Raw genomic sequence first — 21,757 nt, 5'->3', positions numbered from 1 at the left:
TGATGACAATCAGCAGGACTCTGCGTTAACAGTAGCCTACTGACTAGAGAGAGGGCAGAGCACGGGGCTGTGGTGCAGCTCGTTTTGACTAAATAATATATGAACTGAAATTGAGCAAAAGCAGGTTTCATGATAACAAGGCTTACAATTACATTTGCTTTTCAGAACTTTACTGCAACCATTTCATTTCAGTTTCATAAATACTTACTTTTGGCGATGGTCTTTTTCAAGACGAATGAAATAAAAGTACTTTCCGAAGTATGTGTCAGGTGACTGAAGTTCTGGTTTCTTTTTACGTGTTTTTCCATAATGGGCTTGAAAATGCACAACTAATTCAGTATAACAATCTAAAAGCAAATGCTGGCCTGTGTGTGACAAGTTATGTTTTACAGACATCCTAATCAAGTAAATTACAGAAATGATCAAATTCAGATTCCTGGTCAAAAAGCACCTCCTATTATGATAGTTCATTGAATGGCAGTGAAAGTTAGCTCATAAAGAAAAAGGTAACACTTAACAATAAGAGTTCCTTTATTAATGTAACTTATTGCATTATTAAGCATTAATGAACTATCAAACGAAATATTAACAGCTGCTTCATCCTATTATGTAATACATTGTGAAGCAGACACACCCCCTGGCCCTTTGTCCTACTGTTGAGGACACTTAATAGTTAACAATAACAGTAACGTTATAAAGTAAAGCTAATAAAGGGACCCTTATTGTGAAGTGCAACCAAGAAATTTGTTGATTTATTTATTTACTTATATTTCTAGAGGATTAAACCCTTTGAGATGCATCATCTTGTTTTCAAGAGGTCCTCTGGAATAAATGAATAAATTAAACAAGGACAAAAAAGTCCCATTTATCATCATTTCTCTAACCTTATACACATTTTTATACCAAATACTTCTCAGTAGATATGTTTAGTTGATCTCAGTTACAACGGAGTTCAAGCAAGTTCTTTAGTGAGTTGTGAAAAGGCAACAGCATACAAAAAATGTGAAATAAAACCAATCACGACATTTAAAAGTTTCCTGAACAATAGATTTTCAGACGGACTCTGTTCACAGGCGGTTTTATCAACTCCACCATCCAGCCCCTTCACCCCTTGGATCCCAACATTGAAGGCTGTCAGATTCAATCCAACACACCTTTTATATATTTCACAAAACGAGGTACTTGCACTGTATTCTCCCTTTTATTTATTAGTACAAAACTAATGGAAACTGTCTCTGGACACAAATCGGTGTTAGTGTTTGAGCTGGTATGTGGGTTTTGATTTGAGACTGGTTATTATTTCACAGAGTACTCTTATGTTGTTCTGAGATCAGTAAAACGGCAGAGGACCACCTGCTGTTGCTCTACCTCCTGTTACGCTCCAATCAGTTAGCAAACAGCAAAGATTCACAAGCTCAAATCCTCATTAGATCTCTGCAAATTACAGCTAGGAATGAAACTGTCAGTACCGATCATCCAATACTCAATATGTATTCATGATTTAAACGTTAGATTTGTTCCTTTTTTAAATGCAGGACTGGTTCACGTAACTGGACAAAGCAGTTTAGCAGGCTGAGTATTTTGTTTGCGTCGGAAAGACATTAGTGGTGAAACATTTAGTTTAAAAATGATATTTTTTATTATTTTCAATTCTTCCTTAAAGTTGTCACCTTTCTGCATCATAGAATAATCACAAATTTGAAGGACAGCTCCTATTTTGGAGATCCGATTTCCAACGTTTTTTTTCCAATAAAATGTTTCATTAGCTTACATGTATTCAGTGTTAAAACAGCCTAAATATGTGTTGCGGCTGTTTCTCCTTTTCATTTTTTTAAATTAATATTTCTATAAACAAGAGCATATAAGACTGATCAGAGGGCTGTCAATTGTATTGGAGGGGCCTTTGCCCCCATTGCTTCCCCCTTGGTGGCGCCACTGATCGTTTAAGAAATTACATTTACCTGGTTACGGTTATGCTTCCTACAGAATTTTGTGATGACTCAAAACTCAATAAATAAAACAAAGATTTAAATAAAGCAGCCCACCCACCCCTCCCTGGAACAGAGCTACACCTCCCGGAAAAAGCAACAAACATCTCGCAGTAAGGCTGGGCGAGAAACCAGAAATGTATCGTTATCTAACTGATATATTTTTTTCAGTCTATAAATTCGATAATAAAAAAAAAAGGTGTGTGTAGTTGGCGACTTAATGTTCTTTGAAGAAGCTGTACTACTTGAACTCACATGACAAATGTGACTCAACATGATACACATGACAGCTCCATCTAGTGGACAACTTTTTACAGTTATCGTCTGTTTATTGTTATCAAGGTGAACTCCTCCACATATTGGGACATTGGTTTGGGGCCAAATCACCCAGCCCTATCTTGCAGTACTTATCACATCCCAATCACTGCCTCTTCGAGCTGTTGCCATCAGAGAGATACAGAACAGTTTTTATCAAAGAGCCATTGTGGACTTGATCTCCCAATAAAGGAGTGTGCTATAGAGGCCCCAACTAAACCAGTGTAATACATATATGTCTATATTGATTGATTGATTGATTCAATTTATTTAAGTGTCATACACCATAAAGGGTGCCCAGCCCACACGGGCTTATTAGACACTACAACATTCAATAAATCATAACATGGCTGCGTGATACAGATTAATACACAACATTGCTAAACAAACACAACTATGACCACATATCTATAAGTAGAATATTTGTATTTGTATTATTTGTATTCTTTTTTTTAATCTTCCTGTCTCTTTTATTGACTGAACCCACTAATTTCATTGTTCTTTGTAAAATGTGACAATAACTTAAAATATTTGATTTGTCACAGGAGGAACACAAAAAAACCCTCAAAGGTGCAAAAACATGGACTTAAAGTGCTAAAAAACCACTGCAGTTTTCGTGACTGTTGGTGTTTGAGTTCATTAATAATATACATTAAAACTTTGCTTGCCTGATCATTTTTAAATATTTGAGTGATTTTCTATGTTTAAATCAACTTTCCTTGTTACATATATTCATTTTAAAAATCGAAACTTTTTTTTATTGTTTTGTGTGACATTTTTCATTATATTATGTTGGTTTGGGATCAACTTTAGGTGGTTTAGGTTTTTTTTAAGTAGATGGACATCTCAAAAAGCAGAAACCCAGAATGCTACTTTTATTTTTAATACTATTAAAAGTGATTGCAAACAGTGATAGTTGCCCCATTGTGAGAAACTTCCAGGAAACACTTTGTACTCATTAATGCAACCTAGACTGAAAAAGCGCCTATATTTGTATTTAATCTGTTGATATTTCAACTTCTCCTCCATTTTTGAGCTTCATTTGAGCAGAAATCGCTTCAAGGAGGGCTTTGTTTTCCTCTCTGCCGCCAGGGAAGCGAAGGGAGAACAGTGGCTTCTCTGGCTGCCTCTGCAGGAATCCGGATATGATGAAAATGTTTCAGACGTGAGTAAACTAAACTGCTTGCTGCCGCAGAGAGCGTCGAGGGCGTCGAGAGGATCATGTTTTCTTCTCCCGTGTGTCCAAAACCAGCTGGAACAACGGCCACTGCAAACTTTTCCCGCTTGAAATAAAAAGAAGAGAAAGTTAGAGGCGACGTTTTGGGACTCGCTCGTCCGCTAGGAAGGAGGAGGATGGGGAGAAGTCAGATTTGAGGAGTTGACATGTTTGAAAGGTGAGTTTTACTGCGTCATTAAACGACGTTAGCTTCAAAACGCACTTAGCGAGAGTTTGTCGTTTACTGAGGACAAGTTTGTCGGCTTTTATTTGGTTTTTATGTTGTTAAGAGAAAAAGTGAAGGAAATTTTCCACTCGACGTCACGTTCTCGTAACTTTCCACGAGTTTTGCCTCAATGTGATTTTTAACAGCGCGAAAGGTCGAGGATAGAAGAGGGGGACTACTTCTGTGGTGTGTTTTTGTCCCCTTGAAGAAGACTGTCTCATGTCCAAGGAGGCTGTCCATCCTTCAGACGGGCCGGCGGGGCCAGAAAACGGCCCCCGGCGAGAGGCAAGTCCCCTGCTGTCAGTGTCACACGGTAAGAGCGCACCAGACAGGCCATTAATCAGCAGCTTTAGATAAATGTAGGTTAAAGTCAACTTCTGGAGCTCCAGCAGGGCTTTTCAGAGGCTCCCATAGGTGGTTCGTCAGGACTTCATTTATATTTCATTAAATCAGTGATGAAAAGAGAGAAAGCTGAAAACTGGTCACTTTTGGTCAAGTTTGCCCCATTTTGTGTTAAAAGTTCTCTGTTTTTGTTTTTCCCTTCTAATGCAGCAAGCAATAAAAAGGCTATAAATATAAAGTGACTCATTTTGATTGCACAGTACAATTTAAAAAAAAAAGCCAAAACAGAGCTAGACTATTAGGAGTCACTAGATTACAGCATATCTGCCTGAGACAATCTGCCTATTTAAATAAAAATTAAATTATATTCATGCAAGTTCATCAGGATCTGTCTTAAGCCTTGATAATGTTTGTGCTTTTTCCCCCTCTATAAAGTCTGAAGAAACACCCTCTTGACTATTAACAGCAACCACAGCCAATTATAGTTTTTAATTAACTTTCCAGTTGCCCCTAAGATTATCACATGTAAAATAATCTTACTCCCACACCCTGCTTTTCATTTTTCTTCAAACAAGCAATGAACCGTTAACCGAGCATCATTACGGCACTGTCAAAAATAGTCAAGTAGGACAAAATAAGCAATCACAGGGACTGCTGGATTGTGAATGGATTTTTTCTTTTTTTCATTGGGCTTGACTTTTCGTTGACACTCTCTGGGGACTCTGTGGATGTTCTGAGATTAGCCCGGTTTATTTCCAACTAAATTACTAAATACTGTGATACTTCTACTAGCACAACTGCTACTATCCATCAGCTCAGAGCGGAAATGTGTCGTTTTATCCAGAGCTTGTGAACTGCACCCATCTGTTTCACACCATCGTTCGTCATTGCCTACAAACAGAGCTGTTGCTGCAGTCGAGCAAAGCTGTAAAAGCTATAAAAGTCATTCTGCTCCAATTTCTCTGCAGGACTTCAGTGTTTTTGTGCTAAAACTTTCAACTGAACAGCTCTCAGGAAGGGCTGTAGGCTATGAGAAGGGCACCTGGCACCAGAGCAGTGAATATAGTCTTTGTGTTTGGTTTATTTACAGAAGAAATGCAAAGCATAACAGTTTTGAAGTGGAGAAGCCAGTGGACACATCTTGGAGATGAGCACCTCTTGTGTCTTTTGCGTGGCTATCAGGCCGAGCGTTTTCTTTTTTCTTTTGCTCACATACTTTTTCCAATTTAGATGAATGCAGCCTTTATGGCAGTAAAAGAATCTTGGCAGCTCGAGCACACCCGGGAGCGTGAGGAGTGAAAATGAGATCTAGAGCTCTGGCAAGGCCTTTACCTGAACCTCCCCACCATGTTGAGCAGTTTGCCAGTAGATTGTTTTTTCTGGCGAAAACAAACCGAGCACACTCCAGCTTGACCCTGAAATTCTGTTCACTTGGACCAAACCTGCAGTGGATGAACTGTAATCGCATAACGTTAGAAAAACCTGCTTTGTAAGCCGTTAGTGTTTCATTACTGATGAAAAGATATATTTTCTCATCTCAATCTTTATCTAACATTGAATTTTTGTGACCCTAGATGCTTGTGACAGTGAATCATCAGAAAATGCATCGTCTCCCAGGAAACCAGCAGCAGAAGGACAAAGTCATGTGACCGATCAGAAGCCTAATTATTGCGAGCCTGTAAGAAGTAAGTTTTAACGACCTGGGAGAACAGTGGGTGGACAGCACGACATTTTTGTAGCGTTTGCACCGATAAACAACAATGAGCTGTTTTAATTGGAGTGAAGTCAGTTAACTGGCTCTGTTTGTGCTACCAGATGGCTAAGCTGCAATGATTTTTAAATATTGCTCCACTTTTTAATAAAAGGTGTTGTGTAGCCTATACTCGAGGGTCGGTGTCAGTTGGTTCACTAAGATAATTGTTTCAGTGTGAAGTGATCTTTGGATAGAAGCTAGGTTTGTTTGATTCTTAATGTCCTGCAGCGCTTCTCCATGAGAGGGTGTGTGTGTGTCACGCGCTCTATCCCGCAGCGCTCCTCTGTGAGAGCGGCGGTGGGGGTGGGGTGGTTGCACACGTTCCGCTGCTGTTTCTCACCAGTATCAGCTGATGGAAGGATCTAGTTTCGTTGCGCCGTTCGTGTCGGTGGGCACGGTAGGGTCGTGGAGGGGGGTGGGGCATGACGCTTAGCCTGGCGGGTGGCCAAGCAAAGCCTGGCAGGCCGCCTCATGCCCCACCCCCGTCCACGACCATACCGTGTCCGCTGACAGGAACGGAGCAACAAAACTAGAGCCCTCCATCAGCTGATACTGGTGAGAAACAGCAGCGAAATGTGTGCAACCACCCCAACCCTGCTCTCACGGAGGAGCGCTGCGGGACGGAGCGCGCAACCCCTCCCCCCTCGTCTGACGGCCGCCCAGCTTAACTCATTTTCCTGCGGGAAACCCTGCATATCGTATATTTCTTGTCCAGAGGAAAATAAAATCTATCATGTTACACAAAAGTTATGATGATGTAATGGCATCTACTGTAGATCACATGGGTCATGCACAGTGGAGTTATTAGTTATCAGGGCAAACGGTATTGGCTCATATCAGCGATTATACTGTAATGACTCACAGTCTCTGGTTGCTCTTTTCTGAGTATTATTATTGGGCTACTGTCGCCTTAACCCACGCCTTTCAAACTCTCAACTTTTTCAACAGAATCGCTTTTAACGGAATATTTACTAGCATAGCAAACCACAGCGGAAAAAGCCGGAACCGGCACAACATTTCTCACCCGTTGAGCTCGCCTTCAAAATAAAACGTTAACCTACTATTCAACCCCCTACAATATGTTTGGGGTACAGTAATTTGGCCACTCCTGCACTCCGTAGATGTGTCCTGATGATACAAGGGAGGGAGGGGTTTGGCTCGTCTCCGGCTCTGCACAAGCAGGATGGATAAACAGAACTCTGTTGAATTCAATTCAGTTTATTTATATAGCGCCAAATCACGACAAGAGTCGTCTCAAGGCACTTCACTCAGTAAACATTCCAATTCAGGTCAGTTCATTAAGCCAATCAGTAAAAAGTTTCCTATACAAGGAACCCAGCAAATTGCATCGTCACTGACTGGTGTAACTGACTTTACAGCAATCCTCTTACTAAGCAAGCATTTAGCGACAGTAGAGGGGAAAACTCCCTTTTAACAGGAAGAAACCTCCCGTTGGCGTTGAACGTCCCCAAATAATTAAAAACCAGGAAGCCAAATGCAAAGTTTAGTGCATCACAATTACCCAGAGACTCTCAAATTGAGCAAACTTGTGAGAATGCATGTAATAACCGCTTAGAGATGGAGCAACTAGTCGCTAGCATAGCGGCTAATTGCTAGCATAGCAGCTAATTGCTAGCATAGCAGTTTGACCAGTTATATTGATATAAAGATATAAAGTCATCTTGTTTAAAAATTATATTGATGTTTGAAAAATATTGATATAGCGCCCAGCCCTACTAAGCATAAATTTAAACACACCCATCCACTGTAATGCTGGCTATTAGCTGTGTTCTACGCTCAACAATAATTCAATAATGATAAGTATCTATAACCGTGTGGCGCGATAGAAATAAAAGATCAAGAAAAAGTTTACACCTGCTGATGTAAATTGTTCTCTGCAGCTTGCTTAAAAGGTAATGTCCTGTTAGTCATCACACACTGGTGGAATATGTTGTCCACATTCGACCCATCCCCATGGGGAACGGTGAGCTGCAGACACGGCCGCGTTTGGGAACTATTTAATCCCCCAAACGAACCCCTTAAAAGGAACTCTGGCTATGAGGACGTGCATGCGCTAATAAGCTACAATTTTTCTGTTGTACCAAACTATTTTGTTAGAAACACAAAATATTGCTGTTTATTTATAAACCTATAATATTTAGTACATTTTTGGACATATGTAAGATGCCATGTTCTCCGCATGAAATGCACTCTGGGGGCAATGACATATACTGGTTCTACTTGGAAGAATAGCTATTGACGCTAGTGTTTGTTTACGCATTCACCATATTAATAATTAAGTAAAATGCCGCATTGTGCTGCTTTTGGATGTAATTTCCAGTCAGAGGACAACAAGGGGAGTGATTTGAGTTTACACAGCATTCCCACTGACAAGAAGAGGAGAAAACAGTGGGAAGATGCCTGTGGACAGACACAACTTCCCAAAGATCCGCAGCTGTGTTCCCAACATTTTTCTCCTGATGTGTTTGAGGCTTATAGTCGACCACAACTACATAAAGAGCTCACCAGAGTGGCTGGGTATAAGAGAAGGCGGAAACTAAATGCTTTACCGACCATTTTCCCACACAAGGAGCCTAAACGCCCTCGGAGAGACGAGACGCTGGACGCTCTCCGGAGCCGACGTGCTCCTGCAGCTGCCGCTTCAGTCACGTTCAGCGAACCATCAGACACGCCACTCATCACGTATGAAGCTGAACATTCACCTCTCCTGTCAGTAAAACAAGCAGGAAGTGTACCAATACAGTGTTCTCCAAATATATATCATCTGCAAAAATGATTAAAGTCGTTCCCCTGAATATCCTAATCATCTATAAAGCACACGGCAGCTCTGGATGCTTAAATTCTCCAAAATCATTCATAGTTGAATAAGTTTGATCACACGATAGCTTACCGTTAACTTCTGCTGACAAAAATGTGTGCACTCTCCCTCTCTGTTACCATGGAGATGCATTTGCCGCACACGCACCACCAGTTTAGTCCTCCACTCGCTTCATCCCGCCCTTCTTGCTCTTCATTTTGATGCTCGTTTTGTGAAACATCATCAGTGATGTCCTCATTAATGTTTCGTTCTGGTTCAAATTGAAAAGGCTGAACAGATGACATATTTACGTCGCTGAAAAGTCCCTACAGGGTCCCAAAGCCGGCCGGTGCAACCGACGTACAACCAAATGACATCACTGGCCAGAGTGCATTGCGACGCTGACAATAATGGCGACCTACGAGTTAAAGTATTTTTTCAAATTTTATAAAAATGAAGACATTAAGAAGGTTTTTTTTACACCACTTTAATGTAACTGATACTAACATTTATCTTTTAAGAATCACAAAGTTTTGTAACCTGGGTTCCTTTTAAGGCTGGGTATCATGCGGGGAGACATTGGGTCCCATTATAAAAGTCTTTGGTGTGAAGTTATATTGAGGCTACATGATCTGGAAATAAAGGAACAAAAACATCACCTTAAATGGCCTGTATTAATTTAGACAAATGTTTTTTTGTTTTTTGATGAGAAAAAGTCTTTCAGCACGATTAGTGTGTTTGTTTTTGACCATAACTTCTAAGCCCCTTGCTCACAACCCAAGGTTTAGAGCTGAAAATGTCTCTTGGATGAGAGGTAATAACCAGAAAAGTCCGGATGTTTTCATCTTAAGATGATCATGTCCAGGATGACTGAGTATCTACACCTACATGCTTTGTTAGTTTTATTTTGAAGGGCAGTTCAGTGGGTGGAAAGGGTTGTTTCTGGTTCCGGTCAGCGGCTGTTGTGCTATGGAAAGCCACACTGTTGTAAAGTCTTCTGTGGATAAATGGAGAAGTTGGAAGTCGTGGGTTACTGCCAACAGTTGTCTAAATTAAATACCCATAAACAAATAACCCGAGATAGACAGAGTCGTTACGTTAATAGATTTATTAATTTATTTATTACTCGTAGTGGATGCTAGCGGGCTGAATGCGGTGTCGTCCACCACAGAATGGCATCAATCATGATGACTTTCGTTACTTTTCTGGTTAGTTGGTTTGGTTTCTGGTGGTCACACTCATGCAGGTGGTGAGTGTAGCTGCGTCTAACTGTTGACTGCTTCAACTGTCTTTTTTTATTTCTGCAGGTTAGTAACAAAAACGCCCCTCTCTCCAAGCAGCGTTTGTTCTTTCATAGTCCTATTAAATCTGCTGTGTTGACACATTTTAAGGAGCGTCCTCTGCGTCTTTACATCACTCACACACAGAGTAAAAGTAACACTTGCTGCTGCGCGCAGGCGCCTGAGGGTGACGTGATGCTGCAGCTACACACAGGTTCTGTCGGCTGCAGTGACGTGTGATCTTCTCTAAAAGGAGTAGATCGGATATCGGCCGAGCAGGTGTTTTTCTCAAAAATCGGCTGATTTAAATCAGTGGCTGATCAATGGGAAATCCCTAATACCATTAGGCCACTGAGCTGGTAAAAATGTGAACTCTTGAGTGTTTTAGGCTTATTTAGAAAATGTCTGCTATAAAAACTTTGAGCTTCTAAGACAAAGTCTATTTGTGATCAAAAGTCCATTTTTCTGAAGTTAACCATATACAACTAGCCTAGTGAACTAGACCAAATTCTTGCTTTGCAAAGTTTGGTCTAGGCACACTCCATTGGAACCTCAGTAGCTCCTACCAGGACTCTGGCCAGCCAATCACAGCTCTCTAGAGGGGTTTCAAACACTTAAAGAGCTGTGATTGGTCCATAATGGTGGGCCAATCATAGTACTCTATCTGCTTAGTGAACAAATCACAGAGCTTTATCCACTTTGTGGGCCAATCAGGGCACTCTATATGCCTGGTGGGTGGGATGAAGCAACAGAGTGAAACAAGAGTATGTCACATTCATTGTCCAGTGGAATGCGGAGATGATTTGAAAGACAACGGTAGAACCCACCCCACAACTGAGAGCCATCAATGGAGCGTGGCCAGACTAAATAATACATTTATTTAGTCTGGCTTGCCAGGCTAATATACAACTACACTCTATAGGGATTGGGAACTTTGGTAACACAGATCATAATATACAGTCTGCTGCACCCTAGGAGTAATTAATAAAATGCATGTCCCAGCTGTGTCCACCATAAAAGTAACTTTAACTGCAAATTTTTTTTGGATAGTTTTATTTTTTCTTTCATTATTCTGGAGGAAAACTTTCTTGCGAATGAACTAATCACATTGTTTTCTCATGTAATTCACAGCAAGGTTCTGCTAAACAGCAATTAAGCTGTGAACTCCTGAGGTAGCCGCGGTCCTAATTAAACCTCGTTGCACAATAATTCCACTTGATGCTAAGATATAGATTGCAGGTCACTGAGCGAAACAGACTAAAAGCTTTGTGTATGTGTGTTTCATTGTTTCTGAAAGGAGTGAAATGTGTCAACATGGGCTAATAACGGCTGATTGCTTCCGTAATAAAGGCTGCATTTTCATTTAACACCATTCTTGGCAATAACAACTTTGTTTCTAACTTGTTAACTTTTCCAGATTACCCTTTTCCTCCTCCTTTCTTTTATTCCTCTTTTTTCGCCCCCATTGCCATTTATTTGAGCAGTGACTTGTTTACTTAAGTGGCATGGGAAGGAGAGTTTAAAAAGAAATAAAGGTTATTGCTTGATGTCTTTTTTTATCTTATGTCATAAACTCTCATTGGCCCACTGTAGTTTTGCTGTGTTTAGAGGAGCTGTACTCACTGCGAGGGATAATTGAGAGCCCTCTTCACCACAGAAACAGGAAATCAATAAGAAATCATCTGCTTGCCTCCCATGTCAGCCTTTGTGGTTTTATTCATTCTCCTGCTGTCTGATTTATAGCTTGTGTACTGTATTGTGGAAGGAGAATTTTCTCAACAAGAGGAAGCCCATTATGATGTTTTGATACTGACACAGATTGTATTTCAGTTGTGAAAGCATTGTTTTGACAAGTTGTCCATTGAAGTACTTGGTCATTTTAAACAGGAACTTAAAACGTGGCAGCATTTGGACAGTGAGGAAAGCGGACCTTGTACAGACATGGCATGTATTTGCAGGAATGTGTAGTAAACTGAAACGGCTACTAACAGCAGTTGAACTAATGTTAAAAAAATCTGCCCTAAATCTGATTGTTTCTACAAAGAATAAAGATTAAACAGAAGCCTAGTTTATACTTCTTCATTGGTAGGGTCGGGGAGGGGGGCGGGGCATGACGCTTAGCCTGGCGGGTGGCCAAGCAAAGCCTGGCGATCCACCAGGCTTATAAAGTGTTGGGGGAAACCCTGTTTTATTGAAGTTTTTATTGATCCATTTTTTTTCTATTGAACCACCTGTCTATTGATCAATATATATTGTTATTGAATTATTGTCCAGCCCTATGCTACGCCTTCTGTTGTCCTGGTGAATTACTTCACAACACGTGTGTGTGTGTGTGTGTGTATATAGTCTTAAAGCTTCTTTCCGGAGTATTGCTCTTATCCAACGCCACCATCTAGTGGCTGACAAGCATATCACACAACACCGCTGTTCTGTTTTTTTAAGATGGCGACTTCACGTTTCTGTTTATAAATGTGCTTCTGTAGCTGACAAACAGAGCTAAAACACGTTGTTTTACGAGTGTTATTCTCATGTCAGTTTGTGTTTTCATATATTTATATTTTAGAGACTATTTTGTCTGTGAAAAGTTCACCATCTCTGCGTCAGCCGAGGTATTTCTTACATGTGAAGCGTCTAAGCGGTAGTCTAACGCTATTAGTTAGTTCTGGTCGACGCTCAGTTTCCTATTGCACGGAGCTCTGCCGGGCAGGGGGCGTGCTTAGCAAAAAAAAAAAAAAACAGACATATTGCTTATATTAAATCACAGTACATGATAAGATAATCACTTTTACGGATTTCTGACAAATCATACATAATTTCTGAAAGAGGAAAACTCCGGAAAGCAGCTTTTAGTTCTTCAGTGATTTCTCCGCCTCAAGTTTGAAGAAATTTCTCGTTTTGAAGGAGAAATTAGGTCCTCCACCACCTCTCTTACCCATGGTGTCCCACAAGGTTCTGTGCTGGGAACCTGCTCTTCCTCCTCTATCTGCTTCCTCTTCAGCACATCCTGAGCTCCTTCAAGGGAATCTCCTACCATCTTTATGCAGATGACATCCAACTGTACATCTCCTTTAAGCCCCATGAGATGTCTAAGCTGCAGCTGTTGCACACCTGCGTAGACTCTATCAAAACCTGGATGGTGGGAGTTTTCTACAGCTGAATGAAGATAAGACTGAGATCCTCATCTGTGCTCCAGACAAGCTGGTTCCCAAAGTCAGAGACTCTCTTGGTCAGCTTGCTTCCCACACCAAACCTTCCGTCAGGAATCTTGGCGTGACCTTTGACCCAGCTCTCACCCTGGATTCTCATGTCAGCCCTCTTGTTTGCTCTTCCTTCTTCCATCTCAGGAACATTGCTAAGCTGAGTCCCATTCTGTCCCGCTCTGAACTTGAGACAGTTCTCCACACCTTCATCTCCTCACGCTTAGACTACTGTAACTCTCTTTTCACGTGTCTGAGCAGAACCTCCCTGAACCAGCTACAGGTGGTTCCGAATGCCTGTGCTCAGCTTCTGACCAAGTCCTCCAAACACACCCACATCACCCCGCTTCTCCTCCAGCTTCACTGGCTGCCAGTCAACTTCAGGGTTCATTTCAAGATCCTGGTTCTGGTCTATAGGGCCTTACATGAACAAGCACCATCTTACATTGGTGATCTTCTTAGTCCCTACACCCCCAGCAGGTCCCTGAGGTCCAGTGATCAAAGCCTACTGGTTGTGCAGCACCAGGCTAAAGACCAAAGGTGACAGATCATTTGCTGCTGTGGCCCCCAGACTCTGGAACTCTCTCCCTGAGCCTGAGATCAGTGGACTCAGTGGTCTCCTTCAAAAAGGAGCTGAAAACTCACTTGTTCAAGCTGGCTTTTGTATGACCTTCTTCACCACTCTCTCTTTATTCAACTCTCCCCACCTATTCCACCTTCCTCAGGATCCACTGATTTCCCTCTTTCCTGTTCACTCTCTCTTTCTTAACATTTTTTTAATCACAATTGTCATTTTTTTCCTCATTTTAAATATATTTTAACCATTTTCTAAATTATTTTTTATATTTTTACATTTTTTGTTTTTGTGAAGCGCCTCGGGATTTTTATCTTGAGAGGCGCAATAGAAATTATATTTTCTTCTTCTTATGTCAGTTTGCATTTCCCTGGGTCTTTCTGCAGGTATTTGAACTGCATGCTGACAATTCATGTCATGTACCTATGCCTGTGTATGTATGTCTGATCTCAGAATTGTGTGTACTGAAACTCTTAATTTCTCTCTGGGATTAATAAAGTATCTTTGAATTGAATTGAATTGTTGTTTTGCAAGATTCATATCTTTATTGCAATCCCCAGAGCCCCGTCTTTGCAGAAATAATGTGTCCAAAGCATAGACCCTATTATAAACTGAGCCATAATTTTCAAGTGATTACTCGCCAGTGGGTCATGGAATCAAAAACTGTATAAATAGGGTGAAATGCTAGTGTAGGGGTTGATTAAAATGGTCATTGTAATTCTACCTCTGTTGTAATTATTTTCTCATTGTCTTGGTGCAGATAGATTTCATATGGGAAATTTCAAGTGTTAATTAGCATATTTTACTCAAAGTGCCCAAGACTACTTTTTTTTCCTCTCTTCTAAGATATCCAAAGCACTCGAGCCAATTGATTAGATATGCATACCTCAATTCATGGACTGCAGTCTTTTAAGTGCACATTAGATAGAAGAGTACACATATGGATTTTGATTGTGGAGGAGGGTTCTACTTTTTGTCTTTTGAGGACAGTTTTTGCTACTTTAACCCCAACTGACCTTTGTGCTTTAAGTGTTCTTGTGCAGCAGATGTCTGAGCGAGCTTTCAGGTCTTTATTTAACCGGGTATAAAACATTTCTTTGGAGTTGAGCGGACTGTTTGGCTTCTTGTTTGTTGCCTCGCAAGCTGCTGCCTCACACAACGTCCTTTCAAAAGAAATAAATAAAAGGGGAGAGGAGAAGAAAAAAATCAACTAGTTGAAATGACCGAGGCGCAGGGGGTATTACAGGGCCTCTAACAGGGTTTTGGCTCTAACATTAAGGTTAAAACCCTTTTCTATTATGAGATCTCTGCTGATGTCGCCCTGCTAGCCCCGAACCCCTCGAGCTTCCAACTGCTTGCCCTCTTCGTGTTTGCAGGTTCAGTGACTCTCTGGTAGGTCACTCTACGACCCCCCCTGATCAGCTAAGGGTGACCAGGGACCAGGGACTGGCTCCCATCCAGACGCACAGTCGCAGCTGATGACACAACCGCTGCTGCCCTCACCGTCTTTCAGTCAGGCTCTAGCTAAAATCAATACAGGCGTCTCTGTGTTTTAAAAGCCACTCAGAGGCAGACGAGCACCTCTGTCCCAACGGCTGATCTCTCAGCTTAAGGTCTTGATTGGCATCTCGAAGATGCGAGGCGCTGACCCACAGCTGTCCCATTAGCAGTGGGTTAATGCAGAGATTGATACTGAGCAAATAAAGGAACTAGGTGTGGGGGTATTTTGATAGACTGCCTTTCCCCTCCCTGACCTGGACCTTGGAGGTGTTTTGTCTCTTTCACAAAGCAGCATCTCTACTGAAGGCTTGTCATCGCCTACTTTTGTTTCTGCTTCCCTCAAAAGAGACAGTTTTTTTGTTCTGCCTTTTCCACATGCCTAAGACTTCTTATTTTACACGTCTGCATGTCTGCGCGCCTGTTTTTGAATTTCAAACAAGCAGAACTTCCTCGCTGGAAGGAGATTTTGGAACATTTGAGTCATCGAATGTAACTGAAACTGAAAATACCCATTCCCCTCCTCCCTTCAGTTTTATTTTCCCCCTCCCTTTCACTCTGTTGCTCTCACATATTTTTTTATTTTTTGTTTCGACTCATCAGAGGAGAGGGTGGAGCACGGCTTTGGAGTACGAAGCCTGGCAGCACCCCCAGGCCTGCTCTGAGTCACGTCATAAATGGATCTTTCTAAAAACTGTGGTAGTTAGCCTCTTATAGCCTAAATGTAACCAAAATGTGTAGCTTTGAAAACTAAACTGCAGTTTTGCATTTGTTCTATTTAAATGTTTTGGGTTTTACTCTCTCTTGGATGTTAGAGAGCAGATGGAGGAGCATAAAAATCATTTGACAAAACTTAATTTAGGAGCAAGCTGGTACAAAATCACAGCAGAAACGAGGCAACGTTTAGCACCTCTCACTGCTGTCGACTCTTTGCTTTTTTGTTGCATAAGTAGGGCTCAAATTAGCGCCGTGCGAAATTCCACACAACAGTTGAGACCACAGACGTCTGTGGGGGAGCTTTAGGGAGTTGGCGAGGGCCTCGATGACTCCCCACTTCATATAATTCTAATAAAAAGAGAACTGCATTTCATTTGGGGACTGTGATTTTTAGATAGGCGTCAACCACATTAATCTCAAAGAATGTTCCATTTTGGAAATCAAAAGACTAATTGATGACACCCCACCCTGCGTTGCCGCCATATCACGTCACCCCCCCCCCCCCCCCCCGGCCTCCCCTTATTCCCAGCACACACCTCGACACTTGTGCTGAGAGGTTCATTTCGTCAAATCAAGCTCTCGTCTTTCAAGATGCCTTTGCTACTGTTCGATGTAATTAAGCAGAACAAGGTCCGAGGGGGTTATTTTTTCCACTTAATCAGCAGCAAAATTTGAAATTAGTAAATCCCCGACACGCTTCCTCTCTTTGTGTTGGGTAGAGGCAGCGGTGGTGGAAGTGTCACTTCCGCTGCAGTCCCCTTGTTTCAGTTCAGATTGAATGGATGTGACAGAATTAAAACCAGTTAGGAAAAGAAGAGTGTGACCACTCCAAAAACAGTTGATGTTTCCTGTTTAAATGAGGTGCAAAATGATCAGCCATGACAGGTGAAGACTGTTAATAGAGTCACACACGCACATAGACACACACATGTCACTTATTCTGACGAGGATCCAATATCAGAGCAGGTAATTTAGCTTTCCTCAGCGGTCATCATCATCTGTACGTCACCGTTTTATCTAGAATAAATACAAAACACCGTTCGTCTGTGCATGAACTGACAGCAGGTGGATTGCCGTTTGATGTCCCAAGTCACTTTTTTTTTAATATCTATTGGAACAAGTGACATTTCTGTTAGCCCGTGTCCAGTCTGTGTAAATGCGGTACATTTTTTGAGGCATTCTTAAAAATCTAATTTTCCCATCAAATGCCATTTCTTGCTCTCTGGCTGATCATCTGCTCCCATTCTACCTTTTCTATCGCTACTAATCACACGATAATGATGTTTTTTCTTCATTGTTGCGAGACACTCGACTGTTGATCGTGTCTCTTCTGTCTAACTAGTTCTTTTTGACAATAAAGAAAGTCCTTGTCACAGAGTTTAGAAGGTCAAACGGTAAACGAGGCTTTGGTGTGCCCAAGGAAAATTACAATCAGAGCCCTTTTTGTAATAACATTCATTGCACTATTTTCCTGTCTCTCTTTCCGTGTCCCCCCTTGCTCTCTCTCTCTCTCTCTCTCTCTCTCTCTCTCTCTCTCTCTCTCTGCGGCGTAATTCCCCTGGTTTTGCGTCTATAAATACGAACGGGGGAGATGTATAATTTCTAATGAGAAAATATATCCCTTTGGATTGAAAAGCAGGGGCTTTTCCACACACTGTTTGTTAGGAGGAGAGATGATACCTCGGGCTGTTTTGGCACAGACCTGAAGAGGGGGGGTGAGAGGAGTCTGGCTAGGTCATTGCACATTTGCAAATTAGCATTTCAATCATGCAGGTACACGGCCAGTCAAGCAGAAAATATACATGTTTTTTTTTTGCCGATACGAGGCGTCAAAGATAAATAAAACACTGTTAGCGTCTAAACTGCCTGTGGTTCATGTCTTAACACTAAAGGCCACCTCTGCTCAAATATTCTATTCACTGTTAACTTGCAAACTCAGAGCACTGTGTAATAACGGCTATTAGGAGATGACTACAAGATCAGGATTGTGGTGTTTTATTTGGAGGGACTGATGTGACATTTGAATAACTGTACGCCGGCCTAAGATTGGCATTCTAATAAGCCTGAGCAAACACCTTTCCACTCTCCTCTCCCTGTTTCTCTCTGTCTCAGGGGCATTAATATTAAAAAGGACTGCGCTTTAGAAATGGAAGGCCCGGTGCGATTGTTCAGTCTGCTCTGTGCTGTACCTGCAACTTTTCACGCGGTGCAAATGAGAATCTCCACGCTGGCCTGTTTGACCTTTTTGTGGTATATTTCTTCAACTATTTTAAAATTCTTGTTTATACAGCTTTGTTTCATTTGACATGTATGCGTCCATGCATGTATGCATATTTCCTCCAGCGTGTGTGTAAACGTGTGTGTGTGTGTGTGTAAGACCTACAGCAGTCTGCCTCTCCTCCCTTCTGCTTTCCTTTAGGTGTAATTTCCAGTCCTCCCCTGTAGGACCTATTTTCTGTGACAAATAACAGGTGTTTATACAGCATAGTCACTTTTTACATAAAGAGCAATCCGCCGCGCAGCTCCGGCTCTCTTCAGGCGCCTCGCTACGTGGTCCCCGTGTGGCGTAGCCGCTGAAGACTCTGTGACAAATGGCAATTATATTTGTGTGTTCTTCATGAATCCATCAAACACTGGCCTTTTAAAAATGCTCCCCAGATATTTGAGGCTGTCAGCTACTAGTAGCTGGGACCAAATTGGGATGCTGCTTAGACAGTCAAGAAGCACTCACCCCCTGTGATGCGTGTGACAGCGTGTGCAGGGGAATACCATGTTTTATTCAACTACAAATGTACACTCTCAACAGTTGTTGATGTGCTGGAAATAGGGCAGTTACAAGTCTAATTTGAAGCGCACATGTGTGTGTGTACATTATGTGCGTATGTGCAGTTCTTTCATCAAAACGTGCTTCAGTGTCTACGGTTACTCTGTGTGCATTCAGTTATTTCAGGAGTCCTTCCCCTTCTTCGGGGGCACAACGTGCTTTTAAGTTTTAGAAATTTCTACACCATGTTTTACTGCCGGTTCTATAAGAAACTTGGTTGTGAGAGTGTGTTTAATTTTTCTCAGTTTATTGTTGAAATGTTGACTCATTCTATCTTTTTAAATTATGTGACCTTAGAGCACAAACTGAAACCCAATGTGAGTTTTCACAAACGTTTCTCGTAAAATATTCAAATCTTTCGCTCCTTTGGAAAAGTTTTAAGCCACCGCGAGTAGGGCTGTCGCGGTAACCGCAAAAATGAAATATCGCAGTATGAAGAAACCCACCGCGCTGCATCATGGGCCACCGCGATTACTGAACTTGGTTCAACTCAATGATGCATGTTGAGAAGGATGGCTGCACTGGTATCAAAACGAAACGTTACTTCGCTCCTTTGGGGGCACTTTGGTTTTCAGTACGTCAGCTGCTGCGCAGCCAGAGTCCTTGGCCGAAACAGAGCTGCCACCAGCGGCAAAAATAAATAAATAAATAAATGCTCGGAGACCTGCTGAAGTCCCGGACAAGCACTGCTTCTGCAACCGTCCCGAAGAGAGTTTGAGCCGAGCTGGAGCTCACTCGCTACCTGCAGGAGGAATGCATCCACCCCTGACATGGTGGAGCAACAACCGGGAGAGATTCCCTTTGCTCGCCAGAGTCGCACGCAGGTACGTGTGCGTTAGTGCAACAAGTGCACCATCCGAGAGGGTTTTCAGTGTTGCTGGAAATGTTGCCACCCCTCTCAGACCCTCTCTCAAACCGTATATGGTTAACATGCTGGTTTTCCTTGTAGGTAACAAGGACGTGACCGAGCTATAAATCACCGTCATTCATGTGTGTGAAAGTGAAATGATAGTGCGGCCGCCCCCCGGCGCGCGCGCGCCCGGTACATGTAATTTTTTATGCTTGATTTTAAACAACTAAACAAAATGGGGACTTGTTTCTTATTTGTTATAACAAATGTTTGGCTGCAGCATCTATAGATGCTGCAGCCAAATTTGCATTTAAAAGTTTAACCTCCTGAATTTTGTTGTTTTTAAGTTCAGTCGGACTCTGACAGTCGGAGAAACAAACGTTACTGCGATCTGTGTTGTTACTGCCCTTTGATCTGCATTCAGCAAAGTGTTATTAAAGAAGGCATGGCAATTTTTAACCTTTTTTAAATGTGTAAACATTATGTTTAGATAGTACTGCAATAAAAAAAGGGCTGCAATAATATCGCACACCGCAATATTAAGCCACCCTGAATCACCGCAGGGGGAATTCCTCAACCGCGACAGCCCTAACCGCGAGTCTTTATAGATTGTTATCCGGGTTTCCGGAAGATTTGTGAAAGACTTTCTTTGGGCTCATGACGGCTATTTCCTCTCAGTTTTGGTCCGGTTCTTGTAACTTTCAAAGAGTAGATTATGCAACACGTGTGCTTTAAAAATTAGGAAGAAAGTACATTTGGGGAACAGAAACATATTTTATTTGCAGCTGTTATGAGAACAAGCCAAGCAAAACCTGACACAGAACCAGACACGTATCATCCTTCAGTTGGTCATTATTATGCCACGGTTTCGGCTAAAACCCTTTAGAATTTGTCTTTTTGGTCCTAAAATAAACTGTTAGTTTGGGTATCTTGAAGAGATTAAGCTACAGGTGTAGATGAAGATTGTTTGGATCAGTTAGGACCCACCTTAAAAACTCGTTGACTCGTTGAAGATGTCTGTTATGTGTCGATACATCAAAAATTAATTCCCCGAATATAGGAGTTGTTTTTCATCTGAGCTGTTTGTGTCCCCCTTAAAGCACATTCTTCTGAAAACTGCCAGGACTTAACCGAGGATAACTCAAAACGAAGCCTAAGTCCAAAGAGGAGCTTTTGAAGGACCTTCAGAAGCTCCAGAGAATTATTGATCAAGACAGCTGTACAGGATTAGACAAAGGAAGAACTGAGGAATGAATCTTGACATTTGCACAGGACTTTATGGTTAATTCTGATTTCCCAATGAATTTCAACAATATCCAAAGGCTCATCCATTTGGCTGCATGAATGAGTTTTCCTCACCTCATTGTACTTCCTGTAGACTTATTACATGCTGTTAACTGTACACGAGTCGGGGCTTTTGTAACATTTTGCGTTTCTCATATTATGAAAACTCACTTGAAGCATATTTTAGTGCTGTCATAAAACTCTACTGCCTCTATAAACACTCCAAACCTGAAAAAAATCCATCCATGCATTTTCTGTCAGTGTGCCTAAAACAAGCCGTTTCAAAAATCTAATCAAACTTTATTTATAGAGCACATCACTATCTGAGACATTAGTATTTAACCACCTCTCAGGTACAAGAGAGAGGTGCTGCTGGATGAGCAGCGGCTCTTCTTCGAGCCCCTCCTGGACATCAGAGCTTCTCAGCTTATAGCAGCCTGGATGGGGGATGGGTGGTTGTGGCCAGCTCCAGGTTGGTTTTTTTTAGAGATAGAGCTCTCACATGACTCATTCTGGAAGGCACTGAAACTGTCAAGAATTAAAACAATGCAATAGCTTTATATTTATGTTTATGTTTATGTATTTAGCAGATGCTTTTGTCCAAAGCGACTTACAAGTGATAATCGGCATATTGCCCTTGAGGCTAACAACAACAATAACAACAACATTGACATCAGTCATGGAGAGTAGGGAACAAGGAGTGGACAGTAGAGAGGGGGGACGGGTGCAGGGAGGGTGCTAGTTAAGAAGATGCTCTCTGAAGAGCAGGGTCTTCAGGAGTTTCTTGAAAATTGAAAAGGAAGCCGCTGTTCTGGTAGTGCTTGGAAGGTCATTCCACATTTGTGGAACGATGCATGAGAAGAGTCTGGATTGTCC

At 41.7% G+C, this 21,757-nt stretch overlaps 1 protein-coding gene across 3 annotated transcripts in view; it reads left to right on the top strand.

The window, feature by feature from the left end:
• Positions 1–3,345: 3,345 nt before the first annotated feature.
• mdfic (MyoD family inhibitor domain containing) overlaps positions 3,346–21,757 on the top strand; it is a 185,926-nt gene continuing 167,514 nt past the window's right edge. Inside the window, exons 1-3 of one of the 3 annotated variants that reach the window (XM_070549025.1) lie at positions 3,346–3,697; positions 3,892–4,058; positions 5,662–5,772. In XM_070549025.1, the coding sequence (XP_070405126.1) occupies positions 3,965–4,058; positions 5,662–5,772 (205 nt within the window). In that variant the 5' untranslated portion in view covers positions 3,346–3,697; positions 3,892–3,964. The remainder of the gene's footprint in view (positions 3,698–3,891; positions 4,059–5,661; positions 5,773–21,757) is intronic. The other 2 variants (XM_015957502.3, XM_015957493.3) reach the window with 2 other exon arrangements.

The sequence above is a fragment of the Nothobranchius furzeri genome, chromosome 1 (assembly GCF_043380555.1).
Source record: "Nothobranchius furzeri strain GRZ-AD chromosome 1, NfurGRZ-RIMD1, whole genome shotgun sequence".
Classification (NCBI taxonomy): Eukaryota; Metazoa; Chordata; class Actinopteri; order Cyprinodontiformes; family Nothobranchiidae; genus Nothobranchius; species Nothobranchius furzeri.
The sequence above is the reverse complement of the archived record's forward strand: the minus strand, read 5'-3'. Positions and strand labels throughout refer to the sequence as shown.